The 15,318-nt window shown below is 42.9% G+C and overlaps 2 protein-coding genes across 3 annotated transcripts; both read right to left on the reverse strand.

Annotated features, from left to right (window-relative positions):
• Positions 1-816: 816 nt before the first annotated feature.
• LOC135492720 (1,4-alpha-glucan-branching enzyme-like) lies at positions 817-7,006 on the reverse strand. Its single transcript, XM_064779319.1, has 14 exons — positions 6,902-7,006; positions 5,978-6,147; positions 5,592-5,707; positions 5,323-5,439; positions 4,876-5,020; positions 4,556-4,646; positions 4,107-4,316; positions 3,656-3,771; positions 3,276-3,403; positions 2,600-2,981; positions 2,143-2,327; positions 1,759-1,892; positions 1,381-1,498; positions 817-1,229 (listed from the first exon to the last, which is right to left on the reverse strand). Exons 1-14 carry the CDS (start codon positions 6,991-6,993, stop codon positions 1,182-1,184), a joined length of 2,052 nt encoding a protein of 683 aa, XP_064635389.1. The 5' UTR covers positions 6,994-7,006; the 3' UTR covers positions 817-1,181.
• A 1,230-nt stretch (positions 7,007-8,236) lies between these two features.
• On the reverse strand, positions 8,237-14,568 carry LOC135492198 (zinc finger protein 76-like). 2 transcript variants are annotated; one of them, XM_064778481.1, is made up of 13 exons: positions 14,535-14,568; positions 13,992-14,200; positions 13,509-13,685; positions 13,003-13,114; positions 12,498-12,725; positions 11,955-12,178; positions 11,589-11,751; positions 11,238-11,381; positions 10,860-11,039; positions 10,363-10,590; positions 9,874-9,977; positions 9,479-9,649; positions 8,237-9,133 (listed from the first exon to the last, which is right to left on the reverse strand). In XM_064778481.1, exons 2-13 carry the CDS (start codon positions 14,184-14,186, stop codon positions 8,963-8,965), a joined length of 2,097 nt encoding a protein of 698 aa, XP_064634551.1. In that variant the 5' UTR covers positions 14,187-14,200; positions 14,535-14,568; the 3' UTR covers positions 8,237-8,962. The 2 variants fall into 2 exon arrangements, with proteins under 2 accessions (XP_064634551.1, XP_064634550.1); XM_064778480.1 differs by lacking the exon at positions 14,535-14,568 and adding an exon at positions 14,327-14,500.
• Between the last annotated feature and the right edge of the window lie 750 nt (positions 14,569-15,318).

Below are 15,318 nucleotides of genomic sequence, written 5' to 3' on the forward strand. Positions count from 1 at the left end.
GTATGGCGGACACCTCTCTATTCCGAATTGCGGACAGGGCGATAGCCAATTTTTGGTCCAATTCCCTCCCAATTACGGACAGTAGGCAAAAACAATGGTTTCCCGCGTGCGCTTGGAGAGTCAAGTAGGCCCGACAAGTGTGATATTTGCGTAATTAATCAACGTAATTACCCCATGGCATTGTGTTTTTGTATCCTAATTAAGCCGCGGCATTTGTTTACTCATCTTTTCAACTAATCACATAGGCCTATTGCATGTATTGTGTCAATGGACACTCATAAATCCAAGCGGTTTTGTCAGTGTTGCGGCGAATATGCGTTAGTAAAGAAATTTAAAAAAATTAATTATTAATCAAAGGTGGCTGATGGACAGAAATTATGGTGTTTTTTCACACATTATGACATGTTGAGGAGATTTTGCAATACAAGGGGCACCTTTTACTAAAGAGATTATTCACGCTCTGAGTTCCAAAGTAGCTCACGTCATTCAACGCAACATCACAAGCAATACTGATCAGCCAACAGGTTTAAAGTTTCTACGCTATATGTCGACACAGAGAAAACAAAGACCTGCAAGGCGGGAACTTCAAATCCACCTATCGGACGATTTGGCATAACCTCTTTAGTGCGGACACCTCTCTATTGCGGACACCCTGGCCCAGTCCCATGGATGTCCGCAATAGAGAGGTTGTACTGTATACTCATCATCATCGAAAATGTACCAATGTTTACATATGTGACCCGCTCTACCAAAACTAGGCGCTTGTCGCATCTGAACTTGACAGGTTGATACGGACTTGTTGTTTATTTCCCTATTGTAGACCTTTTGTGAAATGTGACCAAATCAGTTTGTAATAGACTTCACAAAAGGTCAACAATAGGGAAATGAACAACAAGTCCGTATCAACCTGTCGAGTTCAGATGCGACAAGCGCCTAGTTTTGGTAGAGCGGGTCACATATTACAAACAGCTTCACTAACCCATGACTATGAATCAGAGGTAGAGTAATCTACACCCAGTGCTATAAAGTAGAACCAGCATTTAACACGAGACAACGTCGTTTACACCGATTGTCCGTTTTGTGAATAATTATGCTAGGATATCATGGTCAATGCATTGCAATAGATCCTCTGATTGGTAACTCCAAACCGGATCCTTTAAGTAGGAAATGCTAGCTTCTGATCACTCGACTTGAGCATACACAGCAGCCATTCTGGCTGGGAGATAGATCTGAAAATCAAACAAAACACTGGTTGAGCAACAGAGCCGTTTCACTGAAACATGTTTTTGACATTATGACACAGCATTGCATGTTTAAGGCAAAACTTGGTGAAAGTTCTCCCCAACTTGAACAAACCTACATGTATGCATTCATACTCACATGCATCGAGTGGTACCTTCCACCCCATCCTTCGTTGAACGTGAAGAATTCTGTTTCATGATTGAGTCGGTTGTGTCCACCAAATTCTGGCGCATCTGTATCCAAGACTATCTTATACGTAAACAGCAGTCAAGGAAAACAAGCAGCACCCAACTCAGTGCTGGCCAAGTACTAATCATCGGACACATCCTATTACTATTCCTTGAGTGCTGAATTAGGAGGCCTACTCTAACCTGTGCACACTTTGGACATGTTCATTGAGAGGGGTTTAGGACTGAATCTCATGGAGTGATCACATTGACGTTACCAAAGCAGTATCCAATGCAAAAAGGACTTCGATGTCTGAGGCCTTGGTCTCTGATGTTTGAAAAAGGATATTTTCCCGGTACATTCGTGCCAATCCGATAACCTTCAAAACTCTTTGACACATGGAAGTTAAACACCCAGACAAGACCAGGTGGCCTCTCAAACACAATGATCTTGTCATCTTCGTGTTTGCAGCTGACGTACGCCTAGAAAGAGCAGAGGGTGAGGGACTTCGAGATCATGTCTACTGAGCTGATACAGGCTTTGGCCATTTGGAAAACAGTCCCCTTGTCCTGGAGGCCAAAGCTGCATGTAGTTCATGAAATACTGGGTAGAAGCCTTTCATGAGGAAGTTGGCACCTCTCTCTTGTCAATAACTGAGATAACATTGAGAGTGAACGAAAGGATGTTCTGGGAGGCAGTGAAGAGATGACCAAATTCAATGAATTGACCAACCTGTTCTGCAGCCAGCCAGCCGTACTTTTCCTCGAGGTGTTGCATGGCACGATCAAATGAATTGAGATGCTTATACCGGAGCAAGTCATCGTCAGCTAGGTTATACTGGCGGCGCGCATAATGGTAGCTCTCTTGGTTGCCGATCCGTGGGAAGTCTAACCACTCTGGATGACCAAACTCATTGCCTGAAGAATAAAGAGATTTTGAAAATAAGGAATTGGTCGAGCAGAAAATGAGGATCGAGTTGCTCAGGAATCATGGAGTGTTATTGCACCGGTTTCTGAACTATTGCTCTGAAAGTACAAGTGTGGAAGTTAGATGTCATTGTCAGTGCAGTGCCTGTCCACTCATCAAGTGTTTAAGTATATTTATTCAGGACTTGTCTGCAAGAGGCATCAAGCTGTCACAGGGTGGACTGGTACAGGTTGTAGGTGGCTGAAGATGAGATGCAACATACCCATGAAGTTAAGGTAGCCTTCACCACCTAATCCATGCGTGATCAAACGGATCATCTTATGAAGACTAATTCCTCGATCAATGATGTGATTGACTGGCATCAGAGTGGACATGTTCGTGTACATCTCCTTGTCCATCAACCAGAATGCGAGCGTCTTGTCCCCGACGAGGGCCTGGTCGTGACTCTCACAGTACGCAATACAGCGTTCACCGTGACGCCTGTTGGTCAGTGTATGGATGATATTACCCATATTCCAATTCTCGTCTGATTGTTCCTTCAGAAGTTTGATCCACTTGTCTGGGATGGCCATTGCCAGGCGGTAGTCAAACCCGCCACCACCTTCCTCCACTGGGCGGCAAAGTGCTGGCATGCCAGACACTTCCTTAAAGGTATACAGACAAAGCTTAGAAGAGAACAGTGAATTGGGTTCAACCTATGCTAAATATCTCTAAATCTTACACAACTTAGTCACTGATCAAAATTTTTTTAGGTCTATAAATAGTACGTTCACAGTCCCCAATGGTACAACCGATTTGAGTGGGGAATAACTTTCCAGCAACAAAAGACCTGCCTGATTTTTCTCAAACTAATTTTGGAGGGGTGTATGCACTCCATACCCCCTCAATTTCACCAAACACAAATGCTCAGACAGGTCTTGAGACAAGGATCAACTAACCTCGGCCACCGTTGTAATGAATGGATAGAACTTGTGCAACATTTTATTTGCAATCATCAGGTAGACGAGTGACTCTGTGTCCGTGTTCAACCAGAAGTATTCTTGATAGTCTCCACTGAATCCCTGCCCTGAAATGAACCCAGACAGGTTAAAGACACAACCGTTCCTGCAAAGTTAAGCACATAGATCTGCTATTTTTTAGTTTTGTACACCAACAGAGAAGATACTCAGCCATATTTTGCTAAGTTCAAATCTAATGATGTGCCAGGGATAAATTTCATTCAGCTGGATCTCTGAATTGACCAAGAGTAATGACGGACAGGTCACAATGTTAATGAAGCAGATTGTTTCGCTACCAACTAAAACAGAAGAATACGCACCCAAGCCATGACTGTGATAAATCATGGACGTGACACCATCAAATCTAAAGCCATCAAAGTGGTACTCCTCGATCCACCACCGCAGGTTTGACAAGAGGAAGCGCAACACCTCCCACCTGGAGAGGACCAGAAAACATGAGCATGACCTCACCTTGACCTGCTTAAGTCACCTATTCGAACAATAACACTGGGATAGAGCCATTTAGGAGATGCCCACACCCACTTCAAGACAATGGTTATAAAAGCTTTTTTCATCTCGTTGTTAATCATAAACTACTGAACTGCCCTCATCTTTGTCCTACATTGCAATCTTTTGACTCAAAACAAGGTTTACTCTTCTGAAACCATATCACTTACCTCTTCTGGCAAAACCAAGCCAAAGAATTACAAGAAACATGTAAACTTTTATCAAATAGCTTCCAACTGGAATACCGACACTCCCCGCACTTACGATGTATAATTGAATAGTCTGCTATCCCAGAGATCATGATCTCCACGAGGCCCATCATGGAAGAAGCAGCTGTTTGTGCCGTCAAACTGGTTGATGCCATCGGCCACGTTCTTGGAAGCATGGCTGTGGACGACGTCAAGGAGTACCACTATACCATTAGCATGGGCAACATCTATCATCGCCTTCAGTTCCTCGGGGGTGCCAAAGCGACTGGAGGGCAAGAAGAAATAAAGTGCAAAATCTGATCTGATCCTTTGTATTGGTTCCCTTTCAAATACCACATAAGGATTTTCCAGCAGTTATCAAGTCTTAACATTTGACAAACAATTCCTACATCAGACTCCTCTGTAGTGTACTTTTGATGGTTGATTCTTCTTGTGTTATTTTTATGTTGAAAGATAAAGACTAGGAATTCTGTAGCGTATGTCTGACCAGACAAAATGACTCACCTAGAGGCCGCATAAAAGCTAGTCACCTGGTAACCAAAGCTGGCATAATACGCATGCTCCATTACAGCCATCAGTTGGATTGCATTGTACCCTGGAAGCAAGACCAACCCCATTAGAACAAGACGAATTCAAAGTGAATCTCACACAAATAGTCAGGTAATAGCATTCATGGTATTGGTATTGGTATTGGTCATCACTGGTATGGTCATATGACATCAATTCCAAACTGAGAACAAGCGGGTGGTAACACCCACATGTTCGGGTCGGAAATTATCAACTTGATTTTGTCTATTACGGCAAGTAATCTTTGAATTTCTCACCTAAGTCCTTTATCCTTGGTATAACATTATCTTTGAAGTGTGTATAGCTGGCGACCTTCCCTTCCCATGAAGAGATCCCCACGTGGGATTCATAGATCCTAAGTCGCTTTGGTTTTGCTGGATGTGCATGCTTGAAGATGTACTTCTGAAAAAGGAGTCGCGATTCAAAACATAAGAAAATCACGGCTTTGGGCGAAAATCAGTCATGCAGAAATACAACCAAGCTTCATCAGCACAGATAAGGGACACTGAATCATGAGCTGTAATCAGAGAAAATTCCCTACACACTTTCTTGATAATTGTGTCGAACTAAGACACATATCAAAAGCATTTGCAAGTGCTCCCGTACACTCAATACATGTCTCTTTCCAGGGGGGGGGGGAGATTTAAAAGACAGCACCCATGACAACATGGTTTGACTTTCCATCCTGAAAATATAACACATACCTCTGGAGGATCCCAGAATATTTGGTCATAGACATTGGTCTTCTCTGGTTGGACAACATACTTCGCCCATGGTGATATACGATCGATTAATTTGTTTTCCTTTGTTAAAATTTGGAGCTAGAAATAAAGAGGAGATACAGTTAACTTGGATACAATGTTGGAAGAGGCTTCCATATGCAACTAGCAAAGTTCAAAATCAATGTTTTTTGCTTGTGATAATAGAACCATTGGACTATATCAGGGAAATAACCATAATGAAGTCCGCCTACCTTGACCTTACTGCCGTGGGGAATAGGACATGAGCCGTCCCCCTGAGGAGGAATCGTCACCTCCCACTTTCCAAATCCAATGTCTTGAAATTTCCACTCCAACTTTTTCCAGTTATCTGCAAGGTATAACATGCAGAAGGACATTACAACGAATGAAGAACCATGGGAAAAAACAACTTTTCCCATGTGGATTCAGATAATCTGTTACCAGGACATACTGGAGGAGCCCTATTTCTAAAGCTCTACACTTGAACTGATGTATGCTTACATTTAGAGACAAGTGTACATGTACATGTATGCAGACATTCAGATGCTTACCTTGAAGTTATCATTATTATGACCCCTTTTCAGGGAAATCATCGCATTAGATGGAGTTACAGACTTACTGAAATCTCCAAACAAGAACACTCCATCTGCCCCAGGAGCCCATTCTCTCCATACCACGCCACCGTCGTCTGTTCTGTGATAACCAAAGAATTCATATCCTTTGGTGAAGTTGTCCACAGAGCCTTCATTCTTCTCTATGTCAGACCACATAGACTCCATACAGCCATACCTTGGGGAAAGAGCAGTACAGTCTTTTACAACCACTTTTCGTTTAATATCAAACTACATACAATGACGCAATAGGCCTTTTCGAAGAAGACGAATCAGCACCAAAACAACTCAAATGCGCACACTCAGAACACATCAGAAGGCCTAAGCCGACTTCAGACAATGCCTAGAGAAACGGCTATCCTTTGTTCAAGGTGAAACGCTTGACTGGTCAGCGCCAAACCACAGTCAAATACAACAACAGGAAACAGGAAAGCCTTGCTGCTGTATTCATATCATTGTTCTGTGGTGACGCACTCATGCCAGTCATATCATGATATGGCATGGGTGATCTGGAATGTGATGGGCTCGGGATGGGATTGGCTGGCGGATGCATGGTGACCAGGTAAAGGGGCCAGCCTGTCTAGCCCTGGAGGGGGAGACGGTCAAAAATGTTATTGGTCATTGCCCTTCGGGGAGTTCGGCCAGTGGCAACGTCAGCCTCATCGTGGTGGCGGACCAACGCACTCAAGCTTGTGTGTTCTGCCTGTATGCATCCGTCTATCGAGTCCATACGAATATCATCAGTGCAGTGGTGTTATTGCTATCGCACTATAGCCTTTGCACGCGTAATAAACCACGGCACAGGTGACAGGGCATAGCCTACCTTTACCTATTCCCGGACACGCACTAAAACTAGAAAATAACATTACTTGTGTTTGGATACCATCTGACAACCCGTTCCAACGATGCTAATTATCTTAATGCTAGTTTACCTTCTTCTTATTTCCTGCTCATGTGGTCGTAAATACCCATCCAGCTCAAAAAGCCGCTCGATTCCAGGAACGTTAACTTTTTCCGGATCCATGTTGTCATTCAGAAGGACTAAAGCCACAAAGGTCAAGGTCACATCAGCGAAGGTCTCGTTAGGGAGTTTTTCCCAAATGTACGCGATGATGACGTGCCCAATTAACACGACGTAACATCTATTTTAAAATGCGTTTCCAAAGTGAATGCATGAGGACAACCCATTTGTGTCGTATATCACTGGAAACGCCCGATTCCCCTGATTCTGCAGGATGTTAAATCGGGCATTTTATTTCTTTAAATAAATCATAAGCGTCGCATTAGCTCCTAGCTCTGTTCACCATCCCAAATGGCAATATTGCCAATTGGGCCGGACAATCACGAAAAACCTCAAATATTATACATTTCTTCCTGAATAATTCTTACAGAGACCATTCTCCCATGAAAGACAGTTGCTTACGCTACACAAAAATAAAAAAAAATCGAGGGTCAACCATTGAACTTTTGAGATATGTTGAATTTTGCTCAAATCAGCGAAAAACGCACCAACTGGCACTGGACGGCATTTCAACACGGGGCCGACGCACATCCCAAGTTCAGTGTACACATACGTCGGCAACAACAGTATAAATGCGTAGTTTCTTGTTAGTCGCCTATTGAGTAGCGCTCTGGGTTTCAGAAACTCCAAAAAAACATGTCTTTGCCAAAACAACTGCTGAATCAACGCTGACATACTGGAAGGACCGAGAAATCAATGATTTTAGGAACTACGGTTAGGGCTTGGCCGCGCATGAATAAAAAAACACTCCCTAATGAGACCTAAAATAGATGTTACGTCAGGTTAATGGGGCACGTCATCATCGCGTACATTTGTGAAAAACTCCCTAACGAGACCTAAGTGGGCGTGGCAAATGAACAAGGATTTGAGAGATTAAGGGTGCTTATTACAAGAAATTAAAAGAACGAGCTATTGTGGAATTGTTGGGGGGGGGGGGGAGTATGACTATATGCGCTTTACTATTGATATCCGTAGGGACGAGGGACCATCTCGAAGGTTTACCGTGGTTAAGCAGGGGAGGCCTACTAGACTCTTTCACAACAGCCCGACCCTGCTATAGTGCTACAGAGAAGACAGTTAGGCCTCTATATAATGTATGTCTTCCATCTTCAGATTGAGTCTGGTGTGTTGAATCCCACCGGTCGATCATTCACGCGTGGTTAATGTTATCAGTAATGGTGACACGGAGCCAAAACCACCTGCACTATATCAGATTTGAATAAAGACAAACAAGAAGATCATTCGATTGCTGAACAAATTGCATAACAAGTTTTATTTACAATTTCATACATCATTTAAGTGTAGATCCAGAACAGTCAACAAATATACAAACCCACTTCTCACAGAACGCATTTTCACAAAGATTTCTCACAACACTGGAAACATCTTTTTTTTTTCAAGAAGGCCATGAATCGAGAGGAGACCAATAGAAGGAATGCGCCTTGAACTTGAGGCACACATGAAAGAAAATGAATAATGTTTATCCACTCCCCGGGATATGCTATTGCTTACGAGGTTTCAAGAACGTATCGAGAAGATGTCTTAAAACAGAAAACAGACATGTAATCCTAAACTGTAAGGATAACGGGTATCAACCATACATGTATCAACAAGGTTTAGAATAAATTATTCTACAGAAACTGATGTACAACAAATTCTCACAAAAAATAAACTTAGTATATCACTGTATTTCCTGACAAAACATAAATTCTAGACTGTACAAAATGTATTTCTTGCGTTTTAAACCTAGAACCCAAGCAGTATTTTTCTTACTGTCACAGTAAATTTTCTTCAGCTAATTTCTAACCCCCACTAAGCAGAAAATTACGATTATATTCATTTTCGGAACTGCAAGATGGCCAAATGTTGAAATCAGGCACCTAGTTCTGAAGCGGATTCTTCTGTGATTTCATTCACATGCAAGTTGACACGTTTCATAAGTCACCAGTTTAACATCCGCTTCAATTCACTATCATGATGAAAATGTAATCATGGAACCATCTTGGTTGGTAACGACAGCATCTCCACATGTATCGGGATCCATTCCAGCATCGGTTCCCTCAAGAACATCTGATGTGATCGTTGACACGCAGCTAGAGACAGGGATCATACCACCAACTGCAGTATGTTGCGAGGCAAGTTGCTGAAACATAATGGACATTTCGTTTTAATCAGGTGTTGACTTCGTTAGTACAAGAATGATTCCCTGTCCACTGTCTCAACAATCTTTTGCAACAGAAATAAAGAGTTGGTTGACAACTCTCTGAAGTGTGATTGCACAAACAACACCAATGAAAGAAACAAGGATTTGATGGAAACGTTCTCAGTGACTGTGGATGAGACACACCTTTGTTGAGAATGTCGGCAGTGCCTTGTCTCACCATCTTGACCCTCCAGCTTTGAATAGACTCCGCCAACCCTGACTCCGTTACACGTATGAGGGGAGGTAATGGACAGAGTAGCTCTGATGGTTTAGAATATGCCTCACCTGCAGTGCTTGAAGTTGGGTAGGATCCGTCACGAGATAGATCTGTTGTTGATCGCCAGTCGACATGACTCCAGGTAACTGTTGTATTGAGATTTGTTGTGGACCTCCTAGAGACAGAGCTCCTTCCTGAGAAACAACATGAACACTCTCTCCTGATCTAACCATGGCCAGCTGAAATTCAAGGGACAATATTCAGACAAACTGACAGATTCGGTGGTGACTACGGTAATGCGCCTTCCTCCTTGAAAAAGCAGACAACACAAAAGCACCTGTCGGGGACTTCTAGACCACAAGCTGAGAGTCGGCCCCACTCACTTATACTATAGTGATAGTGAGTTCTGTTCAAGGAACTTTTTCCAAAGCGCTTACGATTTTTTTTCTCCATGTTTTCTTACCTGTGGATCACTGATTACAAGTGTACCCTCTCCTTCATCCACCAGATCCAGATTCAGATGCTGCATTTTCATTTTCTTGTTTTGCGGTTCTAAACCAAGGTTCTCTGAATAAATAAGAATGCAAGATCAGTTTCCATGATCAAGTCTGTCATTCCATTACAATCTCAATTCTCTAGCCGTCAGGAGATCATTGACAAACAGAAAAAAGCCATGGTTGATTGAACTGAGGATAGATAAACAGCCAGAGACAACGTATACTGTACACATCTAATCTCCAAGAACAGACTCCTTCTACACTACCAGGTCAGGGTTGCAGAACCACAGCTTACAGTGGGGGAGTTGTTGGCCAACAGGTGGGGCTGTTCACTGCACCTCAACGTTTCAAATTTACTCCAAGGTTTTATATCAGATTTTCCTTCTCCTTGCCTCTAAGACTGGTTGCCTACCAAAGCTAAGCAGGCCTGTCTCCCTTAAATCACGACCACTTACCACTAATACCGTCTGGGGGAATAATCAGAGTTGGGTCATCTTCCGAATCATCACCGTGAGCTGTCCGTTTATGCATCGAGAGAGTCGATGTCTGACGATAGTGTTTGCCACAGTGGTTACATATGTAGGGCTTAGAATGTGTATGTACGACGTGGTGTTTGTATAAACTAGAATACTCAGTGAAACGCTTGCCGCAGCCTTGGATAGTGCAGACATAGGGCTTCTCGCCTGGAAAGGAAACCGGTTGTTTTAAAGTAGAAGTTATCAGGAACCTGAAGCAGTTTTAGTCTTCACCTTAAGATATTGATACCCTACTGGAAAAGTCAACATTCATATTACATTCCTAAGATAGTGTTTACATAGGCCTTACTCCAAATGGTGTATTGGTTATTGAAGTAAACACCAAAGGTGAGAATGACAAATTGACTTCATCGTAATGTTGTCTCCATGATGGCCTGATCGGTTGACATCAAACCTAAGCCCCACGATGATCATACCTGTGTGTATTCGTATGTGATTTTTGTAGTTGGTAGCGCTAGCGAACGCCTTCCCACATCCCTCGTCCGAGCATATGTATGGTCGTTCCCCTGTGTGTGTCCTGATGTGAACTTTACGGATGTTGGATGTCGTGAACGAGCGATCGCAGCCTTCGAAGGGACATTTGAAGGGCTTCTCACCTGAAAACAACATTTGTGTAATGTTCATCAGGAACTGGTCAAGTCATATTACTTGATGAAACCAAGGGCTTGTTGATAGCACTCGTTGCAAGAACAGGTCTGTCTAGGACTGAGAATGCAAAAGAAGATTAAATAGATTTGCTGCCCCAAAGCCCAATACTTAAGTCCAGGTGGACGGCTGAAAGCTTGCCAACTTACCGGTGTGTGTCCTCACATGTTTCTGTAAATCGCCCGATGTTTTGAAGGCCTTATCACATGTCTCTTCAGGGCATTTATATGGTTTCTCTCCTGTGTGGACACGGGTATGACTCTTCAGACCATAACCAGTTGCAAACGCTTTGCCTATAGAAACAGAGTAAGACACATGTGAAAGGTAATCATTGATGGGTCATGATGGGCCAAATCAGCAGAAACAACAATCAGTGCTCGAACACAAAAACAAAATCAAGCAGAAATGTCCTCCTATTATCCATATTTTGGGGGGAGGTTAACATTTTCAAAGACAGAAGGACTTTTCATCAAGGCAAAGTCAGCATCCCTGAAACTAACCGCAAGATGGAAATTCACAGCCAAAAGGACGGTCGCCAGTATGTGATCTTTCATGGACTTTGAGGTGATGCTGCGTTGTATAGAGCCTGCCACATCCATCATAGCTACAGCGGAAAGCACGGTCACCCATCGCAATGGCTCGCTCACTGGTCAGTCTCATCGCCTGCAAAAGTGCAAGAGAAATTAAGAGGTTTTGGGTGTGAGGCTTATCAAAATATCACATGGAAATGTTTACAATCTTAGTAGACAGAAAACTCAGTTGCATTTATCTAAAATATAGCCAATACTCCAACAAAATAATGAACAATGGATAAGAAGCAGTTGGTTTTTGCTGATACCTTGAGTCAAGACCTCGGGGATACTCACCCCGACAACGTTGATGTCACGGGTATTTAGTGTCATACTCTCATGAGTTGTGACAGACGCCTTGCTGTCATTATCGGCAGCAGAATCCTCAAACTGTGAGCCCAGCGGCTCGAGACCAAGACTGTTTGTGTCAAACTGCTCGCTGTCTTCGAACAGATTCTGTGCACACGTTGAAGTTATGTAGGCAGTAGAACCGTCTTCGAGTTGTACCGCTTGAAAGCCCTCTGAAAACATAATGGAATATTAGTGATGATCACATTTTTCAAGTTCTATTTCAATGTTTTCTGACAGTTAGGAACGGGTCTTGACCAGGTAGGTTGCATATCATCACCATGACATCTAGACAGGACCGTGCCTTGAATATGAGCCCAAGCCAAGGTAACTTTTTTACGTTCAACAGATGTTTCAAAATCATATGAATCGATGAGAGTTTTCTATGTCCTCCTGACGTTCTGTCCTTGTCCTCTACCCAAGCCTGGCTACAGCCAATCTGAGAAAGCCTGTGGACTTCATGTTACGTGGAGAAAGAAAATAGACAGGTACCTTTAGGTGTCGAGTGTATATAAGCGGTAGTTCCATCCTCCAATTGGACCGCTTGTCCCTCAACAAACTTCCCTGCACCAGGACCACAGATATCTGTAGCACCAGAGGTCAAGTCAGCATCAGATGGACTCATCACTGACTGATTGTCTCTTTTATCAACCATTGTCTGTACAATAGCTGTACTCCCATCTTCAAGCTGGACCGCTTGGCCTTCTATGAGTTTGCCATCTGGAAAGAAAGCAAACGATGTTCTCACTCACATGTCTCTGGACTAACGAGCACACTGGGATAATGAGTCCCAGTTTGAACTGGGGTGTGCAAGACAATGGGTGATATGAATAAAGACAAGTAAATGATTTTACTTCAGTTTTGTACAGAAAGGCCTAGTGTAAATGTACATGGGGTTTTCAGTAAAAGCAATTGCTAGTCTTTATTCATATCACCCAATATCTCTTACTTCCTACATAAACTTAACCCCTCCAACATGTAAATCATGACCATTTACCTTGCTGTATATAAGCTGTGGTTCCATCAGGGAGAGTAATCGCCTGGAGGTCGGTCAGGTTTGCATCACCAGTCAATGCACTCGATGATGGGTTGTCAACACTGCTGTTTTGCTGCAAGAAATAAGTTTTTTTCATCAAGTCATAAGATCATATCAGATGTCCAATTCTGCTCAGCTGGGCTAGTCTAAGCACCAGCAGTTTGACCATTTCTTTCTACTCGGAACATTAGACTCAAGTGCCGCTGTGAAATACAATGTAAATACTCACCAAGACTGTTGCACAGTGCACATCAAAGACAGTTTTCAACCTATTAGTTCTGGCTCAGAACAGACAGACTGAAGCATGCATTTCTGCATAGACTGCTCAGTTTTTCAAGAGCAGCCCCATTTACATGCAACGAGGCAGATTATTGCCCTCTGTCATCGGGTTACTTTATAACTTACACTTACAGACCCTAGTGATTCATACTACATGTAGCTCTCCTCATCAAAACAGTTCAACTTACTTGAGCTTGTAGCAACAGTCCAATCACCTCCTGCTCACTAGAGCCCTGACCTTGAACAGTCCCAACTGATAAAGATGACGATTGAGTATCAGGGACTTGTAACAAGGTTCCGCTGTCGACACTCCCTTGGGTGGCGATAATACCAGACTCCGGCACAGAGAGGATGGCCCCTTCATCCTGTCAAAGAAAGGATAGGTGCAGATCAGACGGTCGAGCGTGGTTTGATGAATCTAACTTTGGATGTTTTCTTAGTTTGACGATATGGCATCTTATAGGCCTAGGCCTAGTGAAGAAATTGTAATTGTACGACTCAAACAGTGAAACAGAGGCTTTGTTCAAATAAAGACTTCATCATGGACTAAACATTTATCCGTCCTGAATATAGGCCTATTGTAAAGACTACGAGACTGAGAGCTGTCTTTTCTTCCAAACTCTGCTGTCTGTTTGGGACAGCACTGCAGCAGGTCTTCTTAGTGTCCTCACCTGCGGTATAGACAAAGCAGCTGCACTGGTGTCATCTAAATCCCCCACAGGTGAAAGTGTGGCAATATTATGATGTTCATCAGGGGATCCATCAACACCCGAGTCGTCCGTGGGAGAGACACCTTCATGAAGCAGCTGTTCTTCCATAGATCCGGATGGAAGGTCCGACAGGTCCGATGGTCCAATATCGTCCATGACTGATTCGGAGTCTGTAAAACATTGATTAGAAGCGATATCAGCCATGAGACGGTTTCTATACACTTGATTGATGGTGCTGAAGGAATACACTGTTTGAGTGTTTCATAGCAGACGACGCATTTTGTACACATTTTTACCAGGCAACTTGGCCAGCAACACAGAGCCACCATCTTGAAAATCATTGTTTGGACGCAGTATGTGATGAAACCAATCAGTTATCGACAACATTCGCAACCAATCTTTCCTTTCTCCGGCTCATTTTGAAGACAGATGACCGATGAAGTTGGAGATGCATTTCTTCTCGTATCACGATTCAGATTCTCGGAGAATTCTGGGAAAACTTACCCAAAAACCCTTGCTCTGCTAGACCGCCATGCAATGCACGAATACAATTTTATGTGCACATGTATTATCATGTTCGTCATTAGAAAACCTATGTGATGTCTTGGTTTATACAGCTTCTAGGCCGACTTCCGCCTTGCCCAATATCTTCTGTCGATAGATGGCAGGGCAATTGGGAATGGATAGTTTGGCGCGATTTTCAAATCCGACCATGAGAATGGTGAAATGAATTTACCATGATGAATTCAGATTTTACCATGGTGAATCTGAGATCTTTTTCTTTTAGTTCTATGTTTAGTTCTAGTTATTTAATCCGCAGACCTCCGGAGGGGAATTTAAGGCGGATGGGTTTCAGAGTTGCGCTAGTGATTGGGTTCTGAATGTTATTGTTAAGCTACAGTTTCTGATTCTAAGATATTGTGAAACATTATTCCAAGTCGGGATTGTTCTCGGAATGCATGAGTTCTTAAAACTGTAAGGGATCGAAGAGAACCATTCACCCCGGATTTCTCAGGATGACTGTATAGATGTATAATCAATAATTAGGAAACTGATTTTGACAAGTCTTCACTCTATGTCACTGTCACTGTCCTTTTGAACCGCTGCACGAAAAAATGCCTTGTTTATTATTAATAGACAAGGATTACCTCATTAATTTCTCGCTACAAAAAATTGCCGAATGATTACACGAACTTGAATTATGGTCATACCCAAGCCTCAAGCTCAAGCTGGAAAGAGCCTCCCTAGCTCCCCTGCCGTTGGCCATCCATACTACATCGTACGCACA

This window comes from Lineus longissimus, chromosome 8 (assembly GCF_910592395.1).
Source record: "Lineus longissimus chromosome 8, tnLinLong1.2, whole genome shotgun sequence".
Lineage (NCBI taxonomy): Eukaryota > Metazoa > Nemertea > Pilidiophora > Heteronemertea > Lineidae > Lineus > Lineus longissimus.